The sequence below is a fragment of the Heteronotia binoei genome, chromosome 7 (genome assembly GCF_032191835.1).
Source record: "Heteronotia binoei isolate CCM8104 ecotype False Entrance Well chromosome 7, APGP_CSIRO_Hbin_v1, whole genome shotgun sequence".
Classification (NCBI taxonomy): Eukaryota; Metazoa; Chordata; class Lepidosauria; order Squamata; family Gekkonidae; genus Heteronotia; species Heteronotia binoei.
The window spans coordinates 44,864,919-44,881,583 of NC_083229.1; the positions used below are offsets into that span (position 1 = coordinate 44,864,919).

The window sequence follows — 16,665 nt, forward strand, 5'->3', positions numbered from 1 at the left end:
CAATGTACTTCCTTGTAAAATTGAGTACCAGATCTGCCTCAAGGTGTTGGTATTAACCTTTAAAGCCCTGAGCAGCCTGGGATCAGCATACCCAAGGACTATCTTTCCCCATATATCCCCCCTCCCTGGAAAGTCCCTGGCTCAAAGGACATCTACCTAGCCTCAATCAGGGCCAGGACTTTTTTAATAGTTATGCAACTTAATGTTACCTGCCCTGAGCCTGCTTTGGGAAGGGCAGGATATAAATCTAACAAACAAACAACAAACAAACAAAAACTTTTCCAATATCCAATGCTCAAGGCAGAGGCTGGACTAGAAGGCATCTCCCTTTAACATATGAGCTTTGCTTAAATTCAGAATGATTGTGAGCCAGTTTGACGTAGTGGTTAAGTGCATGGACTCTTATCTGGGAGAATCAGGTTTAATTCCCCACTCCTTCACTTGCACCTTCTGGAATGGTCTTGGATCAGCCATAGCTTTCACATGAGTTGTCCTTGAAAGGGCAGCTGCTGTAAGAGCTCTCTCAGCCCCACCTACCTCACAGGGTGTCCTACCTCCCCCCCCCTCAAGGAGATTGTGACCACTCTGAGACTCTGAGATTCAGAGTATAGGATGGGATATAAATCCAATTTCTTCTTCTCCTCCTTTTAAAAAAAACATGTTCCCTGTGCAATGAAAATGGCATTCCTAGTGAAGGTCTAAGACAAGAGCTTTTTATCCCAAATGCTAATTTTCTTTATAGTCTTATGATTGCCCATCTGTAGTGTGGGTCATACTGGCTGAATGTTTGGCTTGGCTGAGGGAGAAGACCCATGTTGATGTCAATTTGTCACTGAGCTTGTTGAAGTAAGGGCAGAATAAAAATTGAATAAATATTTAGATAGAGAGGGGCTTGTCCAAGAAATAGGTTTGCTTTCCTATCAGCTCTTTACAAGAATTATGCTGACCACTTGCTAGTCCAGACATCATCATGCATGGAGGAGGAGAGGAAGGCCTGTGTCAACTGCAGTCTCGTACATTCATCTGAACCTTTACTTCAGCCTTCACTTATTCATAGTCTCCATATGCAAGATTTGTAAGGTACATGTGATATAGCTTGCACATGCATAACTCATTGGCTCCTGAGTTCAACCCTCAGCTCTAAAATTCTTGATTATTGGGATATGCCCTTCCAGCCTCCCCTTGCAAAGTTCCAAAGTAGAGGATCCAGAATGACCTTCACTGTTACATGGGAACATTTCTGCCTAATGCTTAAGCAGCTGCCATGCACACTGGAGATTCTCAATTTTTTTTAAAAAAATGGACAATTGATAACTCATCCCAGTTCATTCCTACTTGTCCTACAGCTTGATCTGAGACATGACTCTTATGGAATTCAGTGAGGCTTCTATGTTATATAAATGTACATAAGGACGGGTCCTCAGTTGTTTGTCTAAGCTAAATCTAATCCTAGGCACATCTACGATCAGTTGGGTTTACGCCCAAGTAAGCTGAGCTCAGGACTGAATTGTTCATCTTTCCCTGAAGGAGTTGCTTTCCTTCAGCCCCAAACTCTTAGACCCCTCCCCCACTCCATCCAGGACCTGCTTGTGGACTAGAGTCTAAGGGACACGTGGAATTCATCCGGGGGCAAAGGCAAAAGTCCTGTGGGTCTGATTCGGAGTCACTTTTAGTTTAGCGATGGCTCCGACATAGCCGCGGCTTGTTTCCCTTCCCTCTCGGCTTTGATTTGGGGAGGTGGGCTTCCCAGCAGGCGCGCATCAGCAGCAGCAGCCTCCCTCCCCGCCTCCGTCCCTCCCCTCTTTCGCCTGGCAAAGCCGTCCGTTCCCCCCTGCCGGCGATTGGCCGCCTTCCTCTTCCCTCCGCCCGCCTCTTGGCTGGAGCGAGGGAGGGGGGATGAGGTCCAGGGCAGGCGCCCCCTCCCCTCTGGGCTCCGGGAGCCTTTCGGGGCGGTTTCCTTTAAGATATATGCGAGGAGGGCTGAGGCGGGAGGAGGAGTTATGTAGATGACAGGCTGAACCTTCTGGAGTGGAGGGGAGAGCGAGGCGAGGCATAAGCGCTGACTGGGTAGGGGCGAGTAAAGCGGCCGGGCTGGCGAGGCCTTCGCGCGGGCAGCAGCAACAGCAGGAGAAGGCGGCGAGCGCGGCGGCGGCGGCTGTGCAGGCGAGGCGCGGCGCCCTCGCAGGAGCTGCCGCGGGACTCGGGCGCCCCATCCCTTCCCTGACGGGACCAGTGATGAGGCGGAGGAAGAGCTGAGCCCGCTCCATGCTGCTGCCGCCGCTGCTCCGCGCTCGGGAGTGAAGGGCTCTCCGCCTGCTCGCTCCCCCCCCCCCCCGCTGCCTCCTGCTTGAGGTGAACCTGCCTCCCGGCGTTTCCTGGCCTCACTGGGGACATTTGGGCGTGTGGGTTGGGGCGTTCCTTTTTTCTTTTAATTTCCCCCGGGTTGGGTGTTCCGAAGGAGGGGGAAACGAGGTGGGGGAGGGAATTAAAAGGACGGAGCGGCCGGCGGAACAAGAGCTCTCCCTTCTCCATTGGAAGCACAGTTCACTATGATCTTACTCGCCTTCAGCACTGCAAGCCGGGGGGAGTTCGTGCATCATTCCAGGGTGTTTTTCTTGCAAGCCTTGCTTTGGATTTTATGTGCTACTGGCTGCCGGGCGGAGCAGTATTTCAATGTAGAGGTAAGAACCGGGGCGAGCGGGAAATGTCCAAACGTGCTTTTCGAAGCTGAGTCGGTTTTCAAGCGAGAGAGAGAGAGAGCGGGGGCGGGAGTCGCTTCGGCCAGCAGCCCGGACGCTTTCCTTCCTGCAGCCAGCCCCATATCCTATCCTCTCGGAGTTTTCCTGTCCCTGCCGCGAACGCCTCCCAGCCTCGGGATTCTCTTCTCCGGTGCAGCCGAAAGCCACGATGCTGGCCAGCCGCCGGAGCTCCCCATTGTGTCCCAAAGCTGCCCTTTTACAGAGATGGGTGGGAACGGGAAACCCGAAACGCTTCCCAAGGGGACCGGTGGACATCGGATCCGGGCGGCCTGGGCGGGCTAGGCGCTTCGGCTTGCCGTTGACCTCCTGGTGTCGATTTCTAGGGGCAGGGGTGTGAAAGAGGGAAGTGGCACGTGTTGGAGCGGAGCCCGGCTCCCTTTGTCATTCACAAGTGCCCGAGGACTTTGCTACTGTGGGCGGCGGAGGCAGAGGGCTTGAGCGGATGTCCCCCTCCGGCAACTCCAAACAGAAAAGTTAGAGGTGGAGAGCAACTTCCTGCAGTTAGTTAAAAACGCCAGAAGGTGAGCCGCTCCCGGGTAGCATCTGCTCTTGTTTCATGGTCAGAATCCAGCTAGAACCCCTCCTTTTAAGAGGCGTTTTCTGGTCCCAGCCCGAATTTTTTTGGGGGAGTGTTTGATGCATTCCTATTAGGTCAGGTTTTCAGGGAGACTTGGAAGTGGCTTCCTTTGCAGTCAGTGGCATTTCTTCTGAGGAAAGGTGCGTGCATTGACTCAGACTCTTAGTCTTGTGGCAGAAGGCTTCACTTTCTTCTTTGCTGTCAGTATTCCCCCCTTCCGTTGTGTTTCTTCCCCTTTCCCCCACTCCTTTTCTCTTTCTGCATATGCATCTCACTCTAAATTTCTCTCTCTTTGGGTCTAGTAGGGTTCTTTTAAATCCCCTGGTCTCCAGACAGTTACCTTTCATCTCCCTTGCCAGTCACTCTTTGAACTTCTGTACCAGGAGACCACACATATACAGCTCTCATTCCTGCATGAAACTAGTTTCCCCTTCACTTTAATACAGTATCTGCAGTTCAGTGCTTTTCTGACTTCAGTACACTTTTGAAGCTTTCTTTTCTTCATGCACGTCTTTTCTTTCATATTGGCTCTTGTTCTTGTTAGTCTCTGAAGCTGGCCTGTGTAGGGACACAGGCCAGCTTCACAGGTCAGCCCTTCTTAGCCTGACAACAACCTTCCATTACCGAATTATCTAAAATCATGTTATTTATTTTCAACATTTGTTGTCCAACTTTCTCAAGCCAACCTTAGTATGTATGTCTTTTCTAAAGGTTCCTCAGCTTTTCTTCATAAAATCTCACATAGGAATCTGGCTTCCACCTCCTTAATGAGGTAATTCACTGGTCCCACTGCCATATATCATCTTAGTTTTTCCATATACCAAGTATCCAGGTTTCTAGGACAATTCCCCACAACGTGACAATAGACCTCTTTGCAGCTGGAAACAATCTCTTCCTAAGCATTTGTACGGGTTGAGCACACCTTGGCTTAACTCTGATGACACTCCTTGGAGACCAGGAAAATATGAATGGTTAGTCCGCCACACTTATTTTTCTCATTTCTTCTTCTCCCCATTCTTTTCAATGGGATGTGAAGCCCCACTGCACAAAGACCAGCCTGCCATTTCTTGCCTTGCTAATGCTGCTGTGTAAAGAACAAGACATTCAGCCTCGTAGAAGCATGCCTTCCTTCCACTGCAGGTTGCTGTGCCAGCAGCCTACTCTGCAGGAAAGAGGCCAGCAGCAGATGGTGCTAGGACATGAGGAGTGAAAGAAGAGTCTATTGGGACTCTGGGAAGAGGACAGGAGCAGCAAATGTGAAGAGAGCACTTTATATTGGACAATGCAGTGCAGCAGCAGGCTAAGTTAGTGGGGCAGAGCTGGAACTGGGGATCAAGATTCTCTCCTTCCATACTATTTCCTTTTTTTAATGGCCAAGTATGTCACTGTGGTGGTTCCAGAGCATATTTTCAGTAGCTCAGGTGTGTTTGGATTCTAAGTCCATATGCTCCAGCTTTGTTCTGTAGGATTTCAGATTCCTAGATGCCTGTGCTGAATGTTGAGCTGCTCAGAGACCAGTTGGCTGGGCTTTTTCCAGTCCTGGAATAACCTCCCTGTTGCTGTTAGATTCACAGTGGCATGCCATCTTATCTTGCTCTGCCTTCTTGAAATCAGCACGGTCCCTGCTAGTAGTTGAAGGAAAATTAATTTCCATTTATCTTTGAGCAAGGCTGAGAGCTTTTCAAGTGCCATTTGTTGTAAAAAAATGGAACAGCCATGGCCACAATGCAGAGAGAACGTGAGGCTATGGACTTGGCAGCAGGATGGTGACACTGTGCCATGCATTTCTCTGTGTCAGCATCAGACCCATAAAACACTTACATGGGACAATAAATCATGAAAGCCTCATCCATCCTTGAGCACAGCGAATTCTGTTCCAAGAGCAATTTAAATAAACACAGAAATGAGAGGGTAGTTTGTAAGCCAGGGTCCATGGAGTTAGAGTTATGGCTGCTGAACACACATCACTGGTAGCTTCAAAAGCAGAATCTAATCTAGCTGTGGTCATTCTTTGATGTGAACATAAATGCTTTTTCTCTTGCTCCTGACTATTTTGCACTGTTCTGAAAGCCCTAAAATAACACACTTGTGATGCCTGTTGCACACTTTGTAAACATGCTTTCTGGTGGGTACCTGCTGCTGTAAACTTGCATCCTTCTTTTTTAAATCAATGACTTATGGCATCTGTGTCTGGAAATACTGTGGTTGTGTTGTGGTTTTCACGGCATAATTTTAAATTTTCTAAGCTATAAAGTTCTGCAGAATATTTAGAGGTATGGTCTTCAAATATGTAAGGAGATCAAACATACAATGTATATATGAACTTCTTTATGTGTCACATAGACTCTTCATAAATCTTGCTGCACTTTAGATGCAAATTTACCTTCATAAGAGCATTTAAATTCCAGAATTATCATTGTATAATTGTTGAAACCAGGTAAGGGAGTACTTTCCTATAATGTGGCTTCAACCAGGGCTTCCATAATGTGGATTCAACTAGAAGATTGGTGGATTCAACTAGAACATAAGGTTAACCTTATAAGAAAACTAGACTGACCAGTGTGAAATCTGTTCAATGAAATCTGTGGACATTTAGAACTTGGAAGTCTTAACCATAATCTTGTGATCTCTCTGAAGAAGCAGACTTCTGATTTGCATGGGAGTGCATCTGCCCACAAGTACTGCCCTGTTTGTTTCATGTGCAGTTTGTTTATATATGCAAATATGCCTCAGAAGCTAATGGGTCACATGTAACCGTTCAGTATTGGTATCACAGGACAAGCAGTTTTTGGTTTAGGTACATGGATTTGCTGCTCTCAATCTGTGTTGTGATCTGGTTGGCTGGATGTTTAGTTAACCCCATGGATGAGGGCTTCATCTTCTCTGGATGCCTATGTAGTTAGGTTTATTTTCCATTGAGTTTGAATGTAACTGGGGAGAGATGGCATTCACATTTCATTGAATTGTTGACATTCTATTGTAGTAGCTTTACTGTAGCAATGAGGAGTTGCTAGAAAATTTGTTGTAGTGCATAGTTTTCATAAGCAAGAGCTTACCTTGCTGGAGAGCCAGTTTGGTGTAGTGGTTAAGTGTGCGGACTCTTATCTGGGAGAACCGGGTTTGATTCCCCACTCCTCCACTTGCACCTGCTAGCATGGCCTTGGGTCAGTCATAGCTCTGGCAGAGGTTGTCCTTGAACGGGCAGCTGCTGTGAGAGTCCTCTCAGTCCCACCCACCTCACAGGGTGTCTGTTGTGGGGGAGGAAGGTAAAGGAGATTGTGAGCCGCTCTGAGACTCTTTGGAGTGGAGGGCGGGATATAAATCCAATATCTTCTTCTTCTTCTACCTTGACAGACCGAACACTGAGAAAGTAGGGTTGTGGTGGGCAAGCCAACTATGTTTGGAGGGGCTGGTCCTATCTCAGCCAAATTCTTCAGGAGTCATATCATAATTTATCAATAACATCATTTCTAGGTTCAGAATAATGAGGATATCACAAGGGTAAAATTGTCTCATGTTTGTCTTCCAGCCAGTTTTAGTGAGGATGGAAGGCTCCCTGTAGTAAACTCCATCTCTTCCTCACATTTATATCTCCCTCTTATTCTACGGAGCTCAAGGTGGCATGCATCCCATTTTTTTTTTGTTCATAGCATTGCGAGCGAGTTAGACTGAGAGAGTGTTGGTTGCAAGTCACCCGGTGAGCTTCATGGCCCCAAGGGAAATTTAAATCCTGGTTTTCAAAGTCCAGCACTCAAACCATTATACCACATCAGGCTCCGCTATTGTCTGTTGGCAGCTTTTATGCCCCCTTGGTATAGAGTACAACATGAGGGTAAAAGCATGTGCCAAGACACCCTCATTGAGAGGCAGAAAACCAGGATGATTTCTCTTTCCCTATCTTCTCTTTGAGCCTGATTGGGGGAGTTGGGGCAGGGAAACAGAATCTTGACACAGGTCTGATGCTGTCTCTGAGCTGGCAGGCAGCCACAACAGTTTTGGTGGCTCTTTCAGAAATAAGTATTTTTGTTAAGTTGCGTGGAATACAATCTTGATAATGAATAATGATGCTTCCAAATGCCAGTGGGGAGTTGAATGATGTCATCACGGATCACTATTTCTTGATATTATGCAGTTTTGTGGATTTTGTGATCCCATACATTTTTTCATGACAGAATGAGTTTAGAATCACTTATTAAGTTAAAAAGCAGATTGTTGCTTTATTTCATAGCTCCACAAGTAAGTGCACAAAAAGTACTAGTCTGCCTGCCCACACTGATTATTTCTTATTCAGTGATTCAAAGAAATGATTAACCAACTTCAGTGGAAATATCTTTGCCTGTAGGCAGGTCTGACTTTTCACAAGTGGCTAGGCAGCTAGTTATTTTCAAACCTGTTATTTGGTCAGCCAGAAGTTTTTGGGATCATTGCTCTCTCACAGTCAATGTGAAATCCTAGCACTGTGCAAGTCAGTGAGAATTTTGCTATTGATCTTCATTAATCTATGCTATCATTATCATCATCAATCATACTGATATGGAAGCCTTATTACAAAAGAGCTATGTACAATTCATTGTTTCTTCAGTCATTTTTAGCACTTTACAGCTAGAATTTTAGATGTTCAGAAACATATATTTCCTTGTAGACACCAAAATATGGTTCTACCTTTGTTCAGCATTTGTTTTTCTAAGTAGATTTCTTGTAATCATCAGTTACTAAGTTGGACTTGGAATATATGAGGTATTTGGACTATACCAGGTATGTAAATGCAATAATTTGGAGATTCTGTCCAGCAGTTACTTTACAGTCTGTCCATCCATCCATGTATAGTGCTAATAAGTGTAACCTACTTCTGTTCTTCTAAAACATATGAAGCTTCCTTCTGCCAAATCTCACCACTAGCTCAGTGTTGTTTACTCTAGCTGGCAGAGGCTCTCCAGGTCCCAGGGACACAGTGGTCCTTGCCAATGCCTACAGCCTGCACCTTTAACTGGAGATGCTGGGGACTGAGCATGACTTTCTGCAGGCAAAGCATATACTCTTCTACTGTGCTGCAGTCCCCACCTTGGTTAGGCTTGGACTATTTGTTTACATTTCCTTTTCCAGTGCAGCTTCTGTATTGTTCTGCCTTGTCTATATGTTGTTGATAATGATAAATAACTTGCTTGAGACCCATCCAGAGAGATTTGTTTAGCAAACCCTACTTTAAGCAATTCCTTAACTGAGTTTAAGCTTCCCCTTTTAATAAGCATGACAGTTAAATTGCTTATTATGGAACAAACAACAGCAGTATCGAAACATGGGAGAAATAAGTGTCAAATGTGTAGCATTTTCTTCCCCATGGCAACCAGCAGCTGAAAATCTCTTTGTTTTTTAAACTGCTGAGAGACTTCACAATTAGTGGTAAGCTGTGGCTGGATTGTTACACATGACCTTTCCATCTCTTTCTGTGTTTATCTTCACATCCTGATCCTTAAGGACATTTACTTGGAAGTAAGTCCTTGTTTATTTTAAATAGAAGTTTCTTCTAAGCAAAGTATGTCTGAGCAAACAACTGGCAGTAAGGCTTATGGCAAAGGGTATGTGTATGTGAATGGCTATTTCAATTAGTAGTGTAGTGAGGTTAGGGAAAAGGGGGAGGAGGAGGAATCTTCCCCCACACATTGGATTTTCACATTTAAATGTGTTTTTTTAAATTGGAAATTGGGTGCCATAGTATCCTACTGCAGCCTTCTTTTTTACTATATCAGGAGGGGAGGACATATGTTTGTGTGCATTTTACAGCAAATTAACTGAGAGGGCTACCTTCATTGCTTTCTCCAGACACCACCTCTTTTAAGACTGTGGTCATGTCAGCCATGCTGATGTAATGAACAGTGACAATCATGGTCATTTATTCTTGAATTAGGGTATTGGATTGGGACTGGCGTTCCGTTTTTTTGACCAAAGAAAAACAAAGAAGGGAAAGAAACTTAACTCAAAAATTGGAGTACAAAACCTAAAAAGTTAATATGCAATTAAAGGACCGAACATTAAAAACAAAGTGTAAAAAAATCATAAATCAACATGTATTTATTGTAGAAAGCTAAAACCATTTAAGGGCCCATCATAAGCCTCTATCCTATGTAAAATCATAAAACCTCAATGGGAACCCACTCAACTGACCTGACGCATTTCGACCTAGATTGGTCTTCTTCAGAGGTCAGAAAGGTAAGTACACATATTGGCTCATAATACAGAACAGAATAGAACAATGCTGGACCACAAGGAAATTTAGTGAAATGACAAAGGCTTAGAGATATTCTTGAGGCCTCTTGTTCTGTAGCCTTATGACTTAATCAAGGGCATACCTATGGATTCAGTGGTTTTTTTGTATGCCACGTGGTCCAGAATTGATCAAGTAAAGTCAGAGCCTATGTGTCAAGAGTTGTGTGTCAATTATATTGACTGAACGAGTATATGCTTATTATCTTTGGATCTCTTTACAGTGTGTAAGCATCCATACATCACTTAGACTTGTTTAAAAAACTGAACAAGCTCTTAGGGTTGCCAACCTCCAGGTGGTGGCCAGAGATGTCCTGGGATTACAATTAATCTCCAGATGATAGAGATCAGTTTGCCTAGAGAAAGTGACAGGTGGAAGGTGGATTGTATGGCATTAGAAGGTGGACTGTATGGCATTGTGCTCAATGCCTCCCCTCCTCAAATCCGGCCCTCCTCAGGCTCCACCCCCAAATATCCAGGTATTTCCCAACCCAGAGCTGGCAACCCTATCTTGCAAAATGAAAACAAAAAGCTAAAACTGCCTCTTGAAGAACTTGGTGCAGGTGCATGAGAAGTATGCATGAAGAGACCCCTCTTTGTCATAGTATGAAGGTGGATAATTTTTTTTTTTTTAAATCTAAAACATATACATTTCTCTGATTTAACATATAGCTATATTATATAGCTTTGGTGTACAGTTCTGGCCTTTGCCAATCCCTCTGCTGGGTAGTTGAAAAGGTTTTTATAAATATCATATAGTAGGTTATAGTGGTTAGTCCTTAGAGGTGGAAGGTGGGGTGATATAATGTTTTTCTGGTCATTTGTATTGTGTTAATCTTTTGCAATGAATTGGTGAATTTCATTTTCCTCTGTAACTCTTGTGGTGCATCATGGATTATGACAATGGGAAAAATGTTGAGTTTATGAGAAGTGGGGGTTTTTTTGGTGGACTCACTACTCTTCTGATCTCCATTCTCACAGGATGTAGGGGAGGGGGAGCTCCTGATTTAACTGCACTTGAGTCTTGATGTAGCACAGTGTCAAAGCAGCATCAGAGTAAAGAATACTCACTTCAAGAATTGGTGGCTGAGGAGGGTATTGTTTGGCTTCCATGCCTAAAACTTGGGGGAATGGTGATGCAATGCTGTCAGTGTACACAGTTCTCCATCAACCCAGAACTTGGGGATGGCAAAAGGGAATGCCATCATCTTCTAAGAGTAGTCACAATAAACATTATTACTGACATTGGGAGTATACCTTCTATTTAGATCCACTTAGTTTGTCCACCTAATTTGGCAGAGGTGGTTGTGGGGAACTGTACTGGCTGGTCTCCTGGTTGGTCAGGCACAGCACTTTATGTATTCTCTGGATGTGCCTTAGGTTGTGTTGGTAGCATGGTCAGATGGACTAGGGATTCAGCTTGTGTCATTGTCAGATTGCTGTTTGTTGCTGACTTGGTTCAGAGTGCCGCTTCTTCCCAGCATGTACAGTGGACCCGATAGGGTGGTCTGCCCCAGAGGTTGGTGAGATTATGAGATACCCTGGAGAACTGTAGAGCCTGAACAGTGTCTTGGTTGGGACTGGAATATTTGGCTCCAGAAGGCTAAACAGAGTTGCTCTCCAGTATTCTGTCCCCTATTCTTGTAAGAGTCCAGTTTCATGTTTTTTGTCACAGCTGTTAGAACCTAAAATGGTGCAGATAGGTTTGCACTGTTGACAAAAAACTGAGGCTAGAACTGATAGAACATCTGTGAGAATAATCTGAAAGCCTATGATGTCACTTCAACAGGTCAAGAATGCAGTGTTGTGAGTCCTGTCGGGACTCGGGAATGCCATGGATGGCACATGTACAACCTATGCTGTGCCAGCTTCACTGGCTTTTGGTTGAGTACTGTGTCAGGTTCAAGGTCTTGGTGTTGACTTTTAAGGCCTTGAGGTGTCTGGGACCAACTAAGGGGACTGTCTTCTCTGCTATGTCCCTGATAGGGTATTACACTCTTCTGGTAAGAACTTGCTGGTGATCCCTGGCCCCAGAGAAGCCCAGCTGTCCTCAACTTGAGCCAGGACTTTTTCAGTCCTGGCGTCTACCTGTTGGAACTCTTTGCCGTGTTGGACTGGATGGGCCATTGGCCTGATCCAACATGGCTTCTCTTATGTCCCACCAGGCTTTTGATAGAGGACAGTAACAGCTATCTCCTATCCTTTTGTTCACCGCCCCCCCCCCCCCCCGAAGTGTTCCGACACTCTGATGAGAATGAACACAATTAGCAAACCACCATCGGGGTGTGTGTGTGGTTTGGAACTTTTATTGTGTTGAACTAAGTATTGCTTTATCTTTTATGTATTTTCAACTAATGTGCATTGCCCAGAGCCTGGCCTTGGCAGGGATGGGGTGATCAAATAAATAATGATGATTATTGTGATGATGATGAAAGAACCTTACCTATGCTTCTCTTACTTCTGGCCTCGCTGATGGACCTCCTGATGGCAGTTGGGTTTTGGCCACTGTCAAACACAGAGCGTTGGACTGAATGGGCCATTGGCCTGATCCAATATGGCTTCTCTAATGTTCTTAATATTGTACAAGCTGATTTTCATCCAGCTAAATTGTTTAGGATGATTGCTCAGTTGAGGACTCCAGAAGGACAGTCACAATAATACAGAGATTTGGCATTTAGCCGTGATGATTTCGCATACTTCTTTGCTGATGAAGTCTCTCAGATCAACTTTAAACTTTATGCTGATTTATCATCATGTGGCACTGGAGTCTGTAGCACCATCTGGTCTTGGTTATGTTTATCGTTCCAATGTGGTATCTATGAACAATACTGATGGGTTTATTAATATTGTGAAAACCATTATCTGTAGTGTGGATCCTTGTCCTTCCTGGTTATGGAGTTCTTGCAAAGAGCTGATGGCGAATGTGATGGGATAGCGAATAGTCACTAACTGCGGAACTCTTCCTCTCAAACCATTGAAGGAGGCAGTGATTGTCCATTTAAATAAAACAAAAAACTTCTTCTGAGAAGTTCATCCTGGCCAAGTACAGGCCTAATTTACTTTTTTTTCTGGCAGGGAGTGGTAAGACCTTTGAGCAGTTTATGGCTGAGCAACTCTGGTGACACCTAGATGAAAAATAAGAGTAGGTTCCTCCCCCTTTTTTTCTCTACACAAAGGAGTCTCGATGCAGCTAACGATCTCCTCCCCTTCCTTTCTCCACAACAGACTTTTTGTGAGGCAGGTGGGGATAAGAGTCCTCTGAGAGAACTGTGACTGGCCCAAGGTCACCTAGCAGGCTTCATGTGAAGGAGTGGGGAAACAAACTTTGTTCTCCAGATTAGAGTTCACCAGTCTTAACCACTAAGCCATGTTTGCACTTCTTATTGTGGCTTTAGGTCTAAGTTTGTAAGGCGGGTTGCTCTGATGGGTGATCTCTGTTTTCAGCTGGATGGGGGGAATTCATTCTTGTTAATTCTTCTTGATTACTTGGCTCCCTTTGATATAGTGGATCAATCACTGCTCCCAAGTTGTTGAGAGTGTGATCTGGATATTGCAGGTTTATCCTTGAGGGGTTTGAGTCTCTCTCTCTCTCTCTTTGAACAACCATACTCAGAAGGTGATTGCAGGAGGTGAAGAATTGGCAATATGGGATCTGTTATGTTATTTGTTATGTCATATGGTTTGGTGTTGTCTTCTATGCTATTTAATATCTATATAAGGCTCCTCAGACAGACTGCCCATAGATTTGGAAATGGATGTCACCAGTATATTGACACTCCATTACACAGTTGACTAAATAAGCCTTGGGTTGTTTTTAGCCACTTGCCTTGTCAAATGGCTGAGACACAGAAAACTGAAATTGAGTATTTGTAGAAGCTTATTTGGCTATTCTCATTAGGGATGAGCATGAACCGCAAAAATAATGAACCATGAATTGAACCACGAACTGATACAAACTGGAAGGTTGGTTCACAAGGCTGGCTTGCTATTTGGGTTGGGAGTTTGGTTTATTATTATTCGTTCATTACGTCTGCTTTCTGTTTCCTGCAAAAAACAGTGGGGAGCAGAAAATGGAGTTAAATGGCTCTGAGCCACTGAAACTTCTGCTTTTTGCTCTTCATGAAATGTGGTGGAGAACAGAAAGTAGGGGTTCCTTGTGAGAAACAGCTGAGAAGCAGAAAGCAGAGGCTCAGCCATTTAAGACCCTGCTTTCTGTTCCCTGCCACTAGCTGTTTTTCATGAAGAGCAGGAACAAGGGTTTAAATGGCTCGGAGTCATTTAAACCCCTGCTTTCTGCTCTTCACAAACTGCCATAAAATTCATGGAAGTTTGTGGTGCCTCTTCAGTTTGCGAACCAGCCAAAATTCAGTTGTGAGCCCATCCCTGATTCTGATCCCCAGTATTATAACTTTCAGGTTTGTCATTATAATAAGATACATACATATACATATAAGATAGCCTTTGAAGATATGTTGGAAACTACAACTGGTACAGACTGTTTATTAACTGGTATTAACTTCTGGGAGAATATTACTCCCAGTATGCCATTGGTTGCCAGTTTGTTTCCAGATCCAAGTCAAAGTGCTGGTGAGGGTTGTTACAATCCCTCAATTACCTGAGACCTGTATACTTGAAAGACCATCTTGCCTGGTATGAGCCTGTGTGTTTACTGCCATTTGACACAGCAATTCCATTTGTCTGTCTGCCATTACTAATGTGCAATCAACCGCTGCCTTTTTATGGGTTTTTAGGGTAGCTGCCCTGGCTTTGTGGATAGCTGCCTCAGCTTTGTGGCAGTAGCCTTCTATTGGATGTAGGAAAGGCACTCACTGATGACATTTTGAAGGGGCTGAAAAACATCAGTTCTTTAGTAGTGGTCACATAGTAGCATACAAAAATGGATGGCTCCAGTGGTTTGTGATCTTGGGTTGACTGTTAGGTAGATGGTGTTTGTATTTTTGGCTTAGTTGGCTGATATGCTGGGTTTGTGCTTTAGAAGCCTGGGTAATTCTGTAGTTTATTTTTATTCGTGGTGATAGTTTAATTTTGTAACCCATAATTTATTTATTTTTTAAATAAAAGTGTATTTATAAATATTGTAAATAAATGAATGGGATCTGGGACTATCTTGAGATTTTTTTTTTTAAAGAAGATAACATTTTTTTGTCTCACATTCCACTACAGTGTTGAATTTAATATCTTGTCAATTATTGTCTCTTCTCCGTGCAGCTCTGCTATTTTCTTTAACTGGTTTAAAATTTATGCCTCCTTCTGTCAGCTTTATTTGAAAATATGTGAAAGGTCATTGCTTGCGCTGAGCAGCTCAGCTCTCCTCTTTTCAGGACTCTGTTCAAGTTTATCGGGTAACAACAGGGTAGCATATAGGTTGATGCACATTTCTGAAATAGAATCAAGTTTAAAAGATGCAATTTTACTAATTTATGGTCATGTGACTACAAATGTGATCGCTGTTTCTGCGGGGCAAGCCATTCATATACATGAGCTTTTCATAAGGTAGTTATTCAAGTTAAAATCCAGCATAATGTCTTTTGACGTTTGATTCTGTGGGCTCACTATTTAATCAGCATTTACAATTGCCTTGTTTAATCTTTCTGGACTGTGTTGCACTATACAACATTAGCCTATTTGTAGACAGAAGACTGGGAAGGTTATGGCATTGGGGTTGACCTCATTGGCCCACCTCCTAACTTCCATCCTCTGAAGGTTACTTTTATGAACGAGGAGTTATCTGTTTGCAAGCTGCATGCAAAATGTGATACACCACATGTTACAGGAAACTTAATGGCGAAGAAACAGCTTACATATAGAGATACCAATTTCTAGGTGGGCCTCAGACTTAGTTCTTAGTTGGAACTTTAGCTTATCTCTACGCTGCCAGTCTGAGAAGACAATACTGACTTTGGTGGACCAAGGGTCTGATTCAGTATAAGGCAGCTTCATATCTTCATATGTTCAGAAAGATGAGACCCTCTGAAGAAAGTGGCAGATTTGGAGGGTGGACTTTATGATGCCACTGAGCTCCCTCCCCTCCCCTAATTCTGCCTTCCATGGACACCACTCCATATCTCCAGGAATTTTCCAAGCTACACTTGGCAACTGTATGTAAATATGTACACCTCAGTGACATATAATTTCTTTTCACAAAGGAACAATGAGGGCATGGAGGTTGGGATTGATGTTGTTGTCCTTTTGTGTATTGATTACATGCACAATTAGAATGTCTGAACAGGATTTTGCTTGTAGACTGGGTATGCACATTACACCAAGGGCAGGGGGGAAGATAAAAACATCCGATATGCGATGAACAGTATGCATCCCTTTTATATTTTGCTCTTAGCTATACATTTATGGGCATGAGGATCTAAATTGCAGCAACATACATAATTTTATTTAGAGCTGAAATACATTTTTTTTTAAAAAAATTGTGCTTAGAACTCTGTATAAAATAGAGAGATCATGTGCTGTTTTGGAGCCCTTTACTTTACTCAGTTGCTTAGCAACCATTCACACCACGCTGCTTCTTCTTTCCATTTCATTCCAAATATCTTTTCATGTGTGAGTAGGGGCACTTAAGGTCTCACAATTCCTGTATGAAGAATTCAGATTAATATTAAATGCTAGTAATAACATTTAGAGGTGTAGTAATTTCACTTGTTACATGGTGCTTGCTTCTGCTTATGTGAAAGTATGGCTTCATTTCTTTACACTGGTGATTAGTTTGGGAACTAACCTGCAGAGAAGTTTCCTTGTGTCAGTTTCCTTGAGCAGAATGGAAGCTGTGCAATTCATTTTAGTGGGGCTTGAACACAACAAGCTACCCAGCGGATGGCACTTTTTGGTCATTCAGTGAGAAACAAATCCTGTCATGAGATTTCTCTGTCTCTTTGTAGCCCACTTCTTCCTGTTGCTCATCTCATCAGTGGTTGTTTTCATTGGGGCAGTATTTTCTGATCATAAAGAGTTGAATTAGGGAATGGGAACTCAGCACTTGTAGTGGTGGATCTATCCCACAGTTCCTTTCTTCAGCTACCCGTGGCACCCAAAGCT

The 16,665-nt window shown here is 43.7% G+C and overlaps 1 protein-coding gene across 2 annotated transcripts in view; it reads left to right on the forward strand.

Moving 5' to 3' along the window:
* Positions 1–2,461: 2,461 nt before the first annotated feature.
* MMP16 (matrix metallopeptidase 16) overlaps positions 2,462–16,665 on the forward strand; it is a 287,970-nt gene continuing 273,766 nt past the window's right edge. The window contains exon 1 of one of the 2 annotated variants that reach the window (XM_060243541.1): positions 2,462–2,681. In XM_060243541.1, coding sequence (XP_060099524.1) covers positions 2,550–2,681 — 132 coding nt within the window. In that variant the 5' untranslated portion in view covers positions 2,462–2,549. The remainder of the gene's footprint in view (positions 2,682–16,665) is intronic. The other variant, XM_060243542.1, reaches the window with a different exon arrangement.